This window comes from Grus americana, chromosome 2 (genome assembly GCF_028858705.1).
Source record: "Grus americana isolate bGruAme1 chromosome 2, bGruAme1.mat, whole genome shotgun sequence".
NCBI lineage: Eukaryota > Metazoa > Chordata > Aves > Gruiformes > Gruidae > Grus > Grus americana.
In genome coordinates, this window is record NC_072853.1 from 163465292 (window position 1) to 163482093 (window position 16802).

Below are 16802 nucleotides of genomic sequence, written 5' to 3' on the forward strand. Positions count from 1 at the left end.
TACTAAAATTACCCCCTTGCAAAAGAACTCTCATGCAATTAATTTGAGGGTGGGGGGAAAGAGCTAAATGAAAGTTTAACAGTTTTTAGTTCTTGTGTTATTCAGAACAGAGAAACTGATTTTGGCATGGTAGCCAAAGCACTGTAAGCTTGACAGTGCTTCTTCAGTGTGCCTTCCAACTTACTCCACTAAGTTGTATGAAATATAAACCCTCTTAAATGTTGAAAACCTGGGCAGCAGACCTCCAAATCACAGTATACATTAAGGGATGTAACAAGATGGGGAAATTCATCCCAAAGAGATTCTGGTTTTCAGCTTTTTCTTTGAATTTAGAATTTATGTCAAATTATAGTGGCAGAACTGTAGTCTTTCTTAAGATCTCCCTTTATAATCAATCCTTGGAAACAGATAAAGGAAGAACAGGACAGCCTAATGCAAGACTAATTTCTAGGAGACAGCTCTGTTTAATCTTTGCACACAGGTAGGGAAAAAGACAGACATAGCCCAGTCTCTAGAAGATAAGCAGTCTCTATCACTGAAAGATCAGATATACTAATACTCCTAATGTAAGAAACACAGGACAGAACTGAAGGCAGATTATAAATTGCAGTTCAAGATTTGTTTGCTATCAAATACTACTACAAATTTATTTCACAGCTCTGAGCATTGGTTCCAAAACAGTGAATCAGACTATGCAAAACAGACATTTTAAAGTCATGTTTTGTTGTGGGTTTTTTTAAAGAGGAAATTGGAACACCATTGTTTTGCTTAGATTATTCTTGTGACCAATTCATTATCTTACGACATACAGACTTTTGCCATAGCAAGTAAAGTTGGAAAGATACGCACCAAACTTATCTCAGGAAGACCTCTTGGCATTACATAGCAAATGTTTCCTTTTATACGGAGGTTTTCAGGCAGAGCTCAGCTGGATACTAGCTTCTACTGCACACAATATTGTTTTCAGAGACTAATAAAAACATGTTCCATGAAACAGCAGCAATAACTAGGAGTCATCAGTTCAGGAAGCCGTTTGCAATAACAACTTACCTCGGAATTCTGTACAGGTTCTTTCACTCTAGGAGACTGAAAAACAGAAAAAGCTGTCATTGCCTAGACAAAAGTGAAACTTATTGACTAGAAAGACTTGTCAAAACCAAAATGAACGCATAAATCTATGTAATTGCTTTCAAGTTATATATATGTATTAAGATGCATAATAAAAGGGACACCACACAATTTGTTGGCAACCTAATCATATCATACCACCCAGAAACATACAGCCGTGTTTCAGAACTTGCAGTTGATATTTACACAGTGGCATACAATACCCTAAGCTGCTATCATTGTTAACTGTTAGCAAAAAAAAAAAGTGCTCCTGAAGATCACTCAGATTGGATCAAATCACTTGTGTACCAAGATGGCCATTTTGAGCTACTCAAGTCTTGCAGAATAAGATAAGCCACACAACTCTGCCTTGCAGAATTCTGCTAGGAAACAAATCCCCTTTGTATACTTAGAATCATAGAACCATTTTGGTTGGAAAAGACCTTTAAGATCATCAAGTCCAACTGTTAACCCAGCACTGCCAAATCCACCACTAAACCATGTCCCTAAGCACCACATCTATGCATGTTTAAATACCTCCAGAGATGGTGACTGCACCACTTCCCTGGGCAGCCTGTTCCAGTGCTTGACAACCCTTTCGGTGAAGAATTTTTTCCTAATACCCAATCTAAACCTCCCCTGCTGCAACTTGAGGCTGTTTCCCCTTATCCTATCACTTGTTACTTGGGAGAAGAGGGAACTTCAGGAACTAGTTTGGAAACCAACTTTCTTAAACCATACAAAACCTTGGGGGGGGGGGGAATAAAAACCAGCCTTACATGTGCTGCTTTAGAGATGAATCTCTCGCCTGCGCTCCTTGCCCTTGGACTCTCATTATGCTACGCGCTCCATGAAAAAGCAGAAAACTGACAGCCATACACGAGTTCCGCAGTAAAACAAAGAGGTCAACGGAATGGAGGGGAAAGTGCAATCAAAGCAATGCAACCAATCTTTGCTTATCAGTAAAACAAAGATAACGTGCATCAGCTATTTCACAGGAGCAGGAAGGAATTGCCAAGCACTCCTGGAAAACCCTGCAATTAAGACAGCCTGCAGGTTTGACTTCCAACAGGTCCAATTACCATGTGGAGATAGACAGGTGGGATAGCGTAGTCCATGCTGGGATTGATAAAATAGATGTTCCTTCTCTACGTAATGGTCTAAAAGACAGGTTGTGATTAGGACAATATGAGTTTGACAGAAGAATGTAAGTCTCATCATGCCATATCTGGAGCCAGTTTATGCGCTAACTTAACAAATGCAGGTCAGAGTAATTTGTAACATATAACCCAGAGGCTTCTCATGAGAGAAGGTTAAAAAGCCTTATTCTCAGACCAGCAAGTTGAAAAAAGCCCTCTGGACAGGAGAAGAAGGAACAGTTCCTTCACAATGACTATGTGCAGACAGCGTCAGGGAAAAAGTCATGCAGCTGGAAAGGTAAAGCCTGAAATCCATCTCAACATGCTGAGCCTTCACTTGACAGTTACCAGGCAAGATGAAAAACGTGGCATTGCTCCCAGAGATAAACAGCCATGCTCCACATCTGCAGGCCACAGCTGCAGCGCTGTTCTTTCAGACACAAAGCTCATATCCAAAAGTAGCCGAATGCTTCAAGGAGTAACTCAAAAGGAGCTTGTCTGGAAGATCACAGTGTGCTAGACTCTGTACAGACAAGTATGGAAACACTCGCCCTGCCCCACAGCTAACAAAACCCAAATAAATGGCAAACAGAGGTAAACTAAGGAAAAACACGAACAGACAGAAAGGAAATAGGACAAACATTAGGAGATGTTTACCTAATTAAGGCACAAATAGGATGACTTTGGGGATGTGCTGAAATGTATTAGTTCTAACTTACTTTTGCTTGTGTAACCAGACATGATGCGAGTAACCAATAAAATGTGACCACATGTGCCACTGCACAGACTTACTGAGTAACAGAAGGTGAATGATTTAAGAGCCTACTCAACACAATTGCTCTAATTTGAATTCAAGGTTTTAAATGCAGAGAGGAAAGAAGTTCAGTAAGTCTTACTATCCAAAAGGTAACACTGGGCCAGCAAATCAGCTTATTTAATGAATTGGGCAGATATTTCTGGTCGTTTGTAATAAATTTGTCTGCTTTCAGGTGTAGGCCTAGCAAGAGACTTGTAAAAATGTGTGTTTGTACATATTAAATTCACCCTATTTTTTCTGTAAAATGGAGATGAGCAAAAAATGCAAACACTTTACATTTATGTATTAGCTTTTATGCAGGATAATACTGAAGTATTTTAGTAAGTGGAGTCAATCTTTTACTTTAAGGCTGACAGCAGTAAAATGCAGGTATAGCCGGAATCCCAGAATGGTTTGGGTTGGAAAGGACCTTTAAAGATCCATCTAGTCCAACCCCTATGCCATGGGCAGGAATAAAAGGTGACACCTAGTTAATGTCAGTTATTCTATCTTACAACTTAGTTAAAATTGCAGAGGGATTACAAGCAGGTGAAATTTACAGCCTGTGTTTGAAATATGGCCAAAACACAGGATTAACACTAGTCCTCAACAACACCACTGTGTTCATGGCAATCACTGGTGGTTTAAATACAAGTCTCAAGGTTGCTTGAAAAGGGATCAAACGCAAGAGGTGCACAGGAATTCATATCCTTTCATCTTCGGGCTGAAGAGAACAACTCAAAAGTGCAGAGAAGCCACCCAGGGCAGGACTCAAGCACCTAAGCAGACTTGTAGGGAGTTCAAAGATGCCACAGTGCCCTTCCTGACCTCCAGAAAGGTACAGGTCTCCCCAAGTTCTGTGTTATATCTACACGGGGTGCCTCCAAAATGGCAACATATATCTACATTTAGGCAACTGAATTGACATCTACTGCTCCAACACCCATCCCAAAGGTTTCTTGAATGTGAGACCTAGAAGTAAAGGCCAAGCACAGCCCAAATTAGAGAGATGAGAATAGACAGCAGTATAAGGAAACACGCCAAAGCTCCAAGAAAAAACAAACTGGCTTGAAAAGGAGCTTGTAAACCTGTGTGTCAATCTGGTCTTTTCTGCATAAGAGTAATGAAACAAGTAAGTACTGTTCAAAACACAGTAAACAGTGCTAAGTCATAGTATCACGAGCTTAGAGACACAATAGAACAAGTTCTAAGTAATCTCTGAAATAGAGTTAGGGTCTTCCCCAATATTGCCTCCTAAAATTTGATTATATTTTAACCTAGAAAAGGAATTTAAAAGGTTTCAGCTTATGAAGGATCAAGAAGTTCAGTAGTATTCACCTGGTACCAAGAGATCCTCCTTGACCGTGTAATATGAAGCTGGACATAGTCAGCTCTTTAAAAAGACACAATAGTTGTTGCCATGAAGTATGGAATTACTATATCAGTAGCAGCCTTTAAAACCCCAAGCATTTCAACGAATGCCAAAAAGATGCAAAATTTTGCATTTAATATTTAAGTATCTATACAGAACACCAGTAGAAGAAAAAGCAATGAAAGAGAAATGAGAGAAGTTAAAGTCGTAAAGGGATAAATGCTTCAAACCAATACTGCTTTTTTTTTTTTTTTTTGCCTTTCATATGGAAAAGCTTCCTCAAAATCCTTCACTGTCTCACTAATTCAATTGCAGAATGATTAAACTGCATAGTCTACTTCAAGCTACCTGCTGTAGTGAAAAAGGAACCGGCAAGCCATTACAGTTAAAACCCACATTGCGGACTACGGGGGGAATACAAAGTGGAAGTTTCCTGTAATCTTTTAGTTGATCGCTACACATTACTCTGTTTCTGGGGGTTGGTCTGGGCTTGGGGTTTTTTGTGTATGTGTTGGGTGTGTATGTGCTTTTTTAAGGATTTTCAAGTGCTAGACCAATCACTCCTTGTGACTTTGGGGATGCCGTAACATTTTCTATTGATTTCAGTGTAACTGAGGGGACAGAACCAGGCCCTATGTGTTTCAGATACCAGCAATAACCACGGACCTTATTGATTTCAGTTCCATCCCGGAGAGGGCAGTAGGACAAAACCTCTCCTGACACTTCCAGAAGAAAGCATCTCAAACAGTCAGCACCCATAAAAACAAAGAGAACATCCTAGCTCAAGTCTATTAGTATGCTGAGCTGGGAGCAGACCATCTGAATTCATGTTCCAAATTATGCTCAGCATCCCACAATGAGACCAGCTGTGCCCCAGAATGATAACAGAAAAGAGATCAATACAATTTCTTCAGCCTTCAGTCTGCTTTCTCTGGTTCGGCTACAAACTCGAGGGGAGGGATTATAACTTACTGTGTATCATACTTAAAACAAGGCCACATGCTTCCCAGGGATATTTAGATCTATCACAGTTAGAAGACAAAACAGTAGAGCTATCAGAGTTTGAGGACTCACCCTGAGCTGTGAAATTGCTGCTCTGCCTTCCTCACTTTCTTCATCTAGTTCATCATCACTCCATTCCCAGCCACCATCTTCAGTCTTATGAAGACGTCCGCTGGAACCTGGGACTCTCCGGACCTACTCAGCACAAAGATGTAAAACTGGTATGTCAAGTAGACAGTTTCTGCAATTGATTTTTTTTTTTTTTTTTTTTAGGAGAAATAACACAAGAGCATCTTCAGGTTGCACCATCTGCCAGGGCACTTGAGCATTCTATTGAAATATCTAGCTCTGTATCTAGAAGATGCTGTACTACAATAATTCTCATTAAAAATGTGAACACAAGCATAAAAAAACTAGTATGACTAACAGCAAGAGCCCAGGTGGTTTTCAGTACCTTTTTGGATCTTTCAGTGATTGTTGGTGCTCTCTGCAACATCTTCTCTTGTAAAAATTCTTTATTCTGCAGAAGACAAACACCAAACATTTGCATTGCTGAAAATGTCCTTTTATTCCTTCAGTGGCTCCAATAAACTGTTAAGCTATTTCTAGCAGAAAGCATTTTACATGTTTCACCCCCATTTCCCTAAAAATATTAACCACTTACTTTCTTTGGACTACAGCATATGATGTTTCATCCTAAATATCTTTTAAACTAGCGGTGGCACTTTCCCTGTGCAAAGTGATGGGGAATTAACAATCAAGGAGTTGTATACTATTCTGTCTGATTTACTGGGGAACATGCTTATACTTATTATATCCCAGCACCCTGCTGAGACATTTGGCATTCTTCCATTCACAGATACTACACCACCTGGATCCAGCCACTTTGCTTTATCTTGCTCCCAAATTTATGCCTGTCCAACTGTCAAAGGCAACCCTCAGATGTCAGGCTGGGCAGGATACAGGAATCTCTATATGCTGGAGTAAGGAGACTCAGGAATTAGGGCAAAAGGAGTTAGATTGGCTGAAAAAACGTACAGCATGTGACGTTTAGACAGGAACGTGATTACAACAGACTAAATATCGGGAAACTGCTGTGATGCTTTACTGTATTAAACTTCCTCTTCGGCAAGCTACTCCGGACTGGCTAACGTGGGCTCCTGAGCGTACAATTTTCCAACCGCTTGACTACAGAGCCAAACTACTGGCCACAGAGGAAGAAGATTAGGCAAGCGCCCTGGCAGTAGCACCAGGAGCTGGCTGGGTATTTCAAACCACACTAGTGACGCTGGATAGCTCTGCCGTCTCTGCCCATGAAGGGCTCCCAGAACTCCCCCCGTGATGGTTTCTTGCACACAGGACGGAGAGCCTCAAGGCAGATGCTGTCGCTTCCTGATAAGTGGCTCTCAGCATTATCACAACACACTGTTACATAACACAGATTGTATTTAAATATATGGTTCAATATAGACATAGAGAAGTTGGACTCTTCTGTCCTCAAGTTACAGCTGTCAGTTTGGCAGTGGCTGATGCATGAAAGTAATTTAACACTGAATGTTAACTGGCACACATTTTCACTTTAGGTGCCGGTTGAAGTATTGCCTCATTTACAATAATGTTAATTTTCTATCACCACATATGCTAATATGTTACTCTGCAGCAGCTTAATGAAAGCATGAAGGAGATTTTACACACAATGAAGTAAAACATGAACCAGAACTCCCATAACCAAACGGAGAAAGGTCAGCAATGTGTAAACCATCTTGTCACTTTGGACACCAAGTGTGTATCCAGTGTACAGATGCAGATATTCAGTTGCCTAAAATCCTATTATGGACAATGAAAATCTAGTTAATACTGTCAAGAGCCCAGACATCAATTAAACTTGCCCTAAAGCAAACTCCTACATTTCATAAATTGGATCGCTCTCTAGACTTCCTTGGTTGCACTTGTTAGATTTCTGTCAACTTTAATAAGACACCCAGCTTCCTCTACAGATACTTAGATGTGGCAACTTCCATTTAAGCATCTTAATCTGGGAGCTGAAGACTACTTTGATTAATTAGTGATGCTGCTGTGCTATCCCAAGTACCAGATATCTTTTTGACAGTTTAATCTGTGTTATGCTATAAAACCCACGTATTTTGATCACAAACATGCCACAGAAAAAATAAGCAAGCACAAAACATTTCCTCATTCCCATGGAAATATAAATTCTCCCCTGTATTATTTCCATCTGTCTCCCCCAACAAGGTGTTGCACACTGCGTGTGCACTAAGCTCCAGGCAGTAATTACATAAACGCTCACTGGCAGTTCACTTCAAGGATAGAAATAGGAGTTTCCTACTATTCTATATCACAAGATCTTCGCTTTCTGTAAGGCAACAGAGGGTGAAATAATTTTAGGTAGCCCTCCACACAGTAGGCCTCATTCATTGCTTTGCATACAGACTGATTGTAGAGTTTACTTAAATATGTTACATTTACTGCCACAGAGACCTTTATGGTTGGACACGCAGCCAGAACGGCACCATTATGAGAGAAGAAAAAAACTCCAAAGCCACTGAAAGACATTTAAATGCTCAAGAATTTCTAGATAATTTCTCTTAATAGCATCATACACAAGGAGGTACAGAGGAGGGGGTTCATTCTGGCCGTTCACAATGACCCATTCAACTCTCTCAGCTACACTGGCCCTAAGTGAAACAGCCCACACTCACGCCAATAAAGCTGTCACCATACCTATCGTACTTCTGAAAAGTCCTCTCCACAGCCTCTGCACAGATCAGTTTAGGAAGTGTTTTCTTACCTTCGCTTTCGTGAAAAATTTGTGTCTTAAGAGTTCTGCTGCTGTTGGTCTGTCAATAAAAACAGATGTAGAAAAACCAATTATAAACACTCCCTTTCAACACGACAGTCTTCCAGGTTGCTGCAGCCTGTTGTAACATGGCATGCCAGAACGGCATCGGTTTCTCCTGCACAATTCCCCTAGAAATCACTCAATGCATTCCAAGTAATTTTTACACCATCAGTCTTTTAAACACTCAGTGTATTCTGATCAAAGCCTATTCTGTTCAAAAGCAATGAATAACTCGGGGGAGTGGGGCAGGGGGAAGTTGCTCACATTTTGATGCTGAACTTGAGTCTCTTAAAGCCAAGTTTGATAGGATCCCAAAAATAATTTGCTCAAAATTGAAATAAAGGATCATCACCCACAGCAGGAGTGCAGTATTTGCCACGTGCAAGTAACAGAGCTATTCCTGAGATACTTGATTATATATGTAATTAGCTCTATGAAACACAGGCAGGATGATCAATCTTTGTTTAATAGAAAAGGAACAAGTAGAAACTATTTTCTCCTTTAAGTTAGGCTTTAGGATAAATACTGGAAAATAAAAGACATCCCTTGTTCAGTTTAGAAGCTTTCTAACAAAAATCATACACCTTGTAGCAAGGGAGCCCCCAAAACAATTAAAAAGCACTTGCACTAAATTCTCCTCTTTGACGACCCACACAATATGCATAAGCATGTCTGATTCTGCAAGTTGCTCATTATGGGCTGGCCTCCTGCTCCCGTAGTTGGGATGATGACAGTGGGTGTTAGTGGTGCTCAAGAAGAGAGAAGGGGCATGCCACGATTCAAAGTGATTACGTTTAATTCTGATCAGCACACATTCTAACCTGCAGGGATAGGATATGCTTTAGAAAGGAGAAAAAACATCATGCTGGGAAAACACCCTGCTATCAGCATTTATCAAGCACTTCACTGGATTCATTAAGCATTTCAAGTGTAAAGCTTGTTAGACAAGAGAAATCCCATCTCACAATGCGTGAGAAGCCTCTGTTCCTGGAACAAGGGGAAACTGAAAAATGTCTTCATTATTATTATTTTATGAAGGGACTTCTCCCTTTCCAGAATTAGTTTGCTTACTGAGGAAAAAAGGAAAACTAAGAGGAATAAGAACTGAACTGATCTGTGGGAATGCTGTTTCTTTACCTTTGCATTTTAAGGAACACTTTAATGAAGGATGAATATCCCTTTCAACAGCTTCATTGAGACTGGCAAACACTATGACTGTTCTCTACAGAAACAAATCTGAGTTCTCCTGTGTGACAGGCTGTGGGTTTTAAACAGCATCGTAGACAGCCAGACCCTCGCACAGCTTTGAACAATGCCCTAACATAGCGAGTAATGCTATCCCAGGAACCACAACATACGCACCACCCCCTCGGTAGTATCTCTAACATCACTGATTAGTCAAGCTACTGTTACAAGGAGACTGAAAGTGCCATCAGGTCACTTAAGCAATCCGCATTGATGAAAATGTGTTGGTAAAATTTGCCAGTATTTTTCCTAATTTTTCACCCCCTCCCAAAGCAAATATTACTTTTAATTAAACAACTCAAAACTACACTGAAAGTCTTCTTTGCACTGGCAAATTTTAAAAAGTTTATTTATGAAGCTTCACAAGTAAACAGATATTGCCCAATATGTAATTTCTGATTTATAAACACAGAGAAGTTTTGACTGTGAACAAAACATGAACTGCAGTCACCTGCTGGAGGTGGCAAGGGGGAGAATGGCACTACACATGCAGTGGACTGGGATGCACTCTCATTAACCCAAATGGAAGACGTGTGCCCTGGCCAGGCACAATGCCAGACATTTGTCCGTAAAAATAAGGACTGCCAAGAGAATTTGCTGCCACACAGCAAGACTGCTGTGTTCAGTGCAACTGAAAGGCTGGAGGGGCAGAGAGCTTTAAAAAACATGGAATACAATGAGTTTTGTGGGTTTGTTTTAGGTTTTTTTTAGTTTATTCTGGTGTTACCTTTTTTCTGGGTCTTTTTGTAGGCACGATGAAATCATCTTCCTAAATGATTTCCCATACTTCTTCAGCATCTCCTTATCTTGCACACCAGTTTCCAAAGATGGAGGATCATTTTGTAGCGTCAGCATTAAAACCTGAAAGAATTATGTCTATTGGCAATGAGATTTTTCTTGGCCTTTGTTAGAGACAAATCTTGAGAACACTGTATTTTAGACAAGCATTTTCATCAAACATCTGAGTCAACAACAACTGTTTCATTACAACGGCTCTCTGAGGGTAGCCTGAGCTCAGTACTGAAGTTTCTTACAATTTAGACGGTCTCCTCCCATTCAACAGACAGCAAAAACTCACCTACCTTTTCTTCAAGGCAATTGCAGGGTCACTTCTCTTCCCTCTGCTTCCCACAATCACTAACTTTGTAGAAAAAAATTTTTTCAAAACCTTTACATCTCTGCCAATTCTGACTGTCAGCTGAGAGGTTCAAGACTCATAACAGGATCTAGAGAGGGTTACCTCCACCTCCTTTCCTTGGGAAGCCAGACTAATTTATAGCCAACAGTTTATGCTACTGTTTTCCATCACATCTCCTGGCCCACGTTGCAGCGTACGGGCCAAGCACAGGTCAGGATGTGCTTTCAGGCCCGTTTGGTGTGATTAAAGGTGTAAGCATAGCAGAACTTCTACCAGCCTTCCTCGTTTGAGATAAGCAGTTGTGCAAGGCATTTAATTTAAAGGCTCTGTTTAGATCTCCTTGAAGGTATTTCTTAGCTAGAAATTAATGTAAAAGCAGAAGGGAAACAAAAATATACAAGGGTTCACTTCCATGTACCAATGCGACAACAGGAGAAGACATTTCTCACACAAGCAACCATCAAGCCAAACCGATTATTTCCTTCACATCGCTCAGATATTCTGAAGGAAAGGAAGAAAATTACTTATTTCCATTTTCACTTGTCACCTACATACAGATGAATATCTATTTTTAGAAAAGCAAGCAGCACACAGCACATTTAAATAGCTTTTAACAGTTCTATTGCTCAGGGCAGCAAGAGCCCCTCAATCTAGCTGAAATTGTACAGTCCGTGACAGAATTCCCTGCTTTTTCCCCCCCATCTCCTTGGAGGGTCACTTGAATGCACGGGTCATTTTGCTGCATAACAAAATTAATCTGCAATGAAATACAATTGCATTCAATAAATAAAATGCAGAAGTTCTCTTGCGAGCTGCACAACTGGAACCCATACCTAATAAAATCGGAGACTCATAATTCATAGAATCTTAAGGTGGGAAAAGACCTCTAAGATCATCAAGTCCAACCATCGACCCAACAACGTTGGCCTTATTCTATCTACTATATGACAACACACAAAACTAAATAGGCGATCTTTGTATTAAAAGCCATAACCCACGCATTCAAACCACAATAAACAGAAGTACGGCTTGCAGAAGCTACTGCAAAATGCTACCAATGATCACAGCACAGAAGGAAATATCAATGAAAACAGCAACACGTTTCCCTGAACTCACTGCTCTGCCGCAATCACTGATATGGTACGAACTTTAATGGCATTTCTAAATTGCTCACCTACTCAATAGTCCCTGCACAGAAGTGACACAAATCTTTTAATTAATACTGTTCTATGAGAGTTAAATCAGTGCAAAGTCCTGGCATTTAAAGCGATACACAGATGTCCCTGTTCGAACAAGTTAGGAGCTACTGGATTCCCAAATGCTATTGTAATTGAGAGGTGGAGATGCACCCAGGTCCTACAGAGGTGACACCCACCTTGCATAGTACTCAGCAGTTAAAAGACTCAGAAAAGGCAAACTTGCTCCATGACATGCCTACAATTGAGGGACTTGGCACCCATAGGCATCATATCCCAGGTAAGAAGGCTAACCATGAAGGTTAGAAAGGACTCTCCACCCCCTCCTGTTAGGTTCAGGGGAGTACGCATGCCAGGAGGAAGAGAAAAGTGACCTTCAAGAGGGTGGGAAGTACAGAAGGGACTAGAAGTTTTGTGACTGAGACAGGGCCCCATCAGATCTCAACGGGGCCAAGGAAGATGGTATCAAAGCTCAGTAGGAGGACGGGATGCATCAGACCTCAACTGAACCTCTGTTAACATGTAGACTCCCTGAAAGAAAAGCATGTTGGAAGCAGCTCCTGGTTCCAGAGTCAGAAAATAGGGAAAGTTAGCCAGACTATATGACAATCCAAAGTAAAAATATTTTTTAAAAATTTTGAAAAGTGTCAGTGTTTAAACAAGAACATTTCCTCCACCTCAACTTCAATAAAATATTCATATTGCCAATACCATACTATTTCATACTGATGTGGTACTGTCCAGAAATGCCCTACCCTGGTTCAGTGATTGACAGGACTGTGTTGGCATTAAACAAAATAAGATTTCTTTTGGATCACTGGTAACAAGATTTCTGAGAGGTATCGAGAAGGATTATCAGTGCAGGAGAAGGAACGGCTTGCCATCCCAGTGTCACTGGATGTCAGATAACGTTTTATGAATCGTTATTTATATCCCTAAAAACATCTGCTGCCTTCAGAGGCTCCAGGACTGAAACACACAGCACCTCCCTCAAGACTGGTGACCCTGGCGAGACTCAGGATCTAAATAAGAAGTGCACACTGTTTCAGACAATGCTGATGAAGTAGAATATTTTTGAAAGGCGACTTCAGATAAATCCAAGAACATTGTGATCCACAAGTGCAAGTTGAAAGGACAAACTCTTCAACAAAGCATGCTGGCCAAATTCTTGGAAACACCCACAGAACACACTGATCTTTTATCTTGTACAAGTATCTGGAGACCTGCTCACCTTCATCGGAGGGTATTTATGGTAAGGAGCTGCCCCTGTAGCCAGTTCGATAGCAGTGATCCCAAAGCTCCAGATGTCTGCCTTGAAATCGTATCCTCTGACCTGAAAAATATTAGAGTATGTTAGCACGTGCCTCTTGCGATCCAACACAATTCCTTTCTTTAGCCTATTACGTACAGATCCTTTTCGCCTTTCTTTCCATTCCCCTTGAATTTGGAAAGACCAGTACTACAGTGTTAAAAAGATGGAAAGAACGCTTTCTCCCTCCTCTCCCCCCGGCTCCTTATACCTTCGAGGAGTTGTTTTAGAAGACACAGTCTGACAAAAATCATAGTTGTAGACTGTGCAACTAGGACTGCTTTGTCATAAACCTCTCCATGTGTAGAACATAAAGGGGCACTGGGTTAACCCAGGCTCCAACTTCTACACAAAGACACAGAAAGTCATTAAACAGCATAATGAAACTCTCATAGTTAATAGATGGACTGTTATCCCCTTGGGACATATGCCTCACAACACTTTTAGTCAATCGCTTAACCAATCTGACTGCAAACATGCTCAATCCTAAAACTTCAGTACACCCCAGTTCAGTAAAAAGCCCCTCATTCCTGTCTGCAGACTAGTATTTCCCTCCAGTAATTAACAGTAGCTTCTGCACTTGACATTAAACAGACTTGTACAGAAAAATTTATAGCATTTACTTCCCCTTATGCACAGGAAAAAATATTTCATATGCCAAAGCAGTTACTTCCTCATTATCATTAGGTAATATTTTGGCACTTGCTTTCTCCGCTGCAGGGGAGAGACATTATGTACTAACTTCAAAAGCAGCTACAAAAAAAATCAAAGCGTTTTGGCTGCTTAGAATGGTTCTTCTCACTAGACTATGGAAAAATGAATATTGAATGAAAGCTAATAGGGATATTGTGTTCAGCTAACCTAACAAGCTTTAGAAAGACACTCATTGTGATGAAGCCAAAAAACATTCCCCAAACTACCTTTAAGATGATCTTGAATTTTGGCAAACAAACAAGAAATACTCTTGCACTATTTTTCATGTAATACTCTAGCTGAACTGAAATTTATTACAGCAACAGGAGTCTTGCACTAATTCCATCAACTCTATAGGCATCATTTTGATGAGCCTTAAAGGTCTGAAAGGCCTCTTGAGGTGCCACAGTTTATGGATACCATGACTATGAACAAATTTTAAGTCATTTAACTAAACAAGCACAGATATCTAGTATAATTTAAAATAATAGAGTGCAGGAAGAAATTTGCCGCAAGGGTTTGCGTTTTTTCCCCCTCTCACACTGTTTTTAGGTTTTGAGAATAACTTTGGGATATTTTTTAGCTTTAACTTTCAGTTAGCGCTGTAGCACATCTATACAATGTACAGCTCCCCATTGCCCACTGGGGTTTTAACTTTTTAGCAAAGTTTTTTCTAATTATATCATATAATCCTGTTTGCAAATAAAAGCTACAAAGTTTAAAACTGTCTAAAGCAGTTCATCTTGACATCCATCCAGTATATATTAGTTATCTCCTTGCAGGTAGTTTACATCAACAAGATTTATTTTTCTCATCGACATTTTTTTTTTTTCCCCATAAATCTGTCAAGTGAATATACATTAAAAGACAATGCCAGGCTATCATGTATTAACATGCTAAAGGAACTTAATGATGCTGAAGTAAACCAGATGGAATTGGGTCGATAATATCTACATATGGAAGGCTAACCTACAGCAACCCCTTTTTCCTCAGTTGGATACAGCAGCTCAGAGTGACACCTGCTGGAAGACAGCAAGATGGTATCAATGGACATTGAAAGATTTCACATCAGCATCCAAAATACTTCCGTTACCATCTCATATTTGCAATGAGTTAGATGCGGACAGCCTTCATGGAGGCGTTGGACTTCCTAGAAAATCTGCCTCCTTCGGAAACATGTCTGTTACATCAAGAGCCCCCCCACTTTGTCACCAAAACTTTAATTTCCCCTTTTTAGCATCCTCCTCAAGATGTCTTTTTCCCCTTGTTGTCCTGTGGATTGCAGCCACTTTAACTGCAATGAGCATGAAGCAGCACTGTTAGGTCCTCGCCAGCCTGCTGTGCTCTGTGCACCGGGACAGGACACAAAGAACAGAAAAGCAAGGGATAACTCTGATCTGGTTTTGGAAACAATGAATATTCCATTTTTATTTATTTTTAAATCAACATAACAAAAAAAAAATCCAGGAGTACATGACAGTTCAGAAGCAAGTTTGCAAAGACAGCCCCTGACTTGGGGAGTGTGTCTTGTACTCTAGGGTGTTAGACTTGTTCTCAGGGATGTTGCAGGAGCACTGTAAGGCACCAGCACCTCAATACCACCATGGGGAGCCACTAAAAAGGCCAAACATTGAAAAACCCTTTTGTCAACAGTATATTTAAGCTATTCCAAAAGTATCTCAATTCCTTAAGTTTTAGATATAAGAAAACATGCATTAAAGTTCTACCACTGTTTTAGCTACATTTCATGTTAGATATTTATACATGGGAGTCTTATTCAAGTTCCTCCTAAACATCAAAATACTTTATTGTGAACAGCAAAAAAAAAAGTAAGGAAGTGAGATTACTTTAATAAAACAATGTTTTCCCAAAATATTTTTGTTTCAAAGATTTTTGGAAGGAAAAAAGAAAAACACTTATACAGTCAGTTGTATTTCTGCTTGGTACACCTGTCACAAATCAAACCCTGAGTCCAGCCCTCTGTGAAACTGGTTTTAAAGGGATGAGGGATAATATTCAGAATGCTTATGGCACTGAACATCAATGCAATAGACAGCTACTGCAAATGCCCTGTCAGGACTGTGGCATAATTGTGTTTGTGGATCTTGCTCAGAAATGGGCAACAATATTTTATATTAAAGTTTCCAGGTGGCCTTCATCAGAAGTCATGCAGACAAAGCTTCTATAGTTTAGTCTAGAAGTAGTGGACAAAAAGTGACATATCTCCACCCAACGGGAAGAAGTATGACATCTTTTAGCTAGCCAAAAGAGCAGAGGAGGAAGGGGGAGAGGCAAGCATTCCTCAGCATTTACAGTCTGGATACTCACAAGCCAAGAGTAACTAAGAAGCTGAATAAAGTCAACTGCATGTTATTTTCCCCTAATAACTCCCCGCTCTGACATGCTGCAATTAGCTACCCAAAATTCTCGTATTGGCAAATGCGGAAGAGCATGTTACCAAGCTGTACATGTGCATATTTATCACGTGTGAAACTATTTATATTCTACCTCACATTTATGCAAGAGGGAGGGGCAGGTTAATCTTCTTTATACAACAGCTGAGCTGTCTCATCCTCACCTTAGGTAGGAGCCTGAAGAGAAGCAACAGGGCAAAAACCTTCTGAACACTTAATATTCCCCACTACAAGCCTGACTGCAATAGGCAAATCAAAGACAATCCTGTGGTTTTAAGAAAGCTTTACAGAATGCCAAATTATCGTCTTAGTTTGAAGTAAATACAGCCATTGATGACCACAGGGAATTCTAGGTGCAGATCAGCTAAGAGGACACTAGGAAAAACAATTCACCTGTTCCATAACCTCTGGTGCCATCCAGCAAGGTGTGCCCACAAAAGTTTTCCTGACTTTATTTCTGGTAATGTCACCACCCGTGGCCAGAAACGCACTAACACCAAAGTCTGAAAAGAAAAAAGAAACAACAGATTT

The 16802-nt window shown here is 40.3% G+C and overlaps 1 protein-coding gene across 2 annotated transcripts in view; it reads right to left on the reverse strand.

Annotated features, from left to right (window-relative positions):
* The window catches only part of OXSR1 (oxidative stress responsive kinase 1), a 95885-nt gene that overhangs the window by 9297 nt on the left and 69786 nt on the right, over positions 1–16802 (reverse strand). For both annotated transcript variants that reach the window (XM_054814786.1, XM_054814785.1), the window contains exons 6-12: positions 16665–16774; positions 13087–13188; positions 10249–10382; positions 8226–8274; positions 5871–5936; positions 5489–5611; positions 1051–1086 (exon numbers count right to left, since the gene is read on the reverse strand). In XM_054814786.1, coding sequence (XP_054670761.1) covers positions 1051–1086; positions 5489–5611; positions 5871–5936; positions 8226–8274; positions 10249–10382; positions 13087–13188; positions 16665–16774 — 620 coding nt within the window. The remainder of the gene's footprint in view (positions 1–1050; positions 1087–5488; positions 5612–5870; positions 5937–8225; positions 8275–10248; positions 10383–13086; positions 13189–16664; positions 16775–16802) is intronic.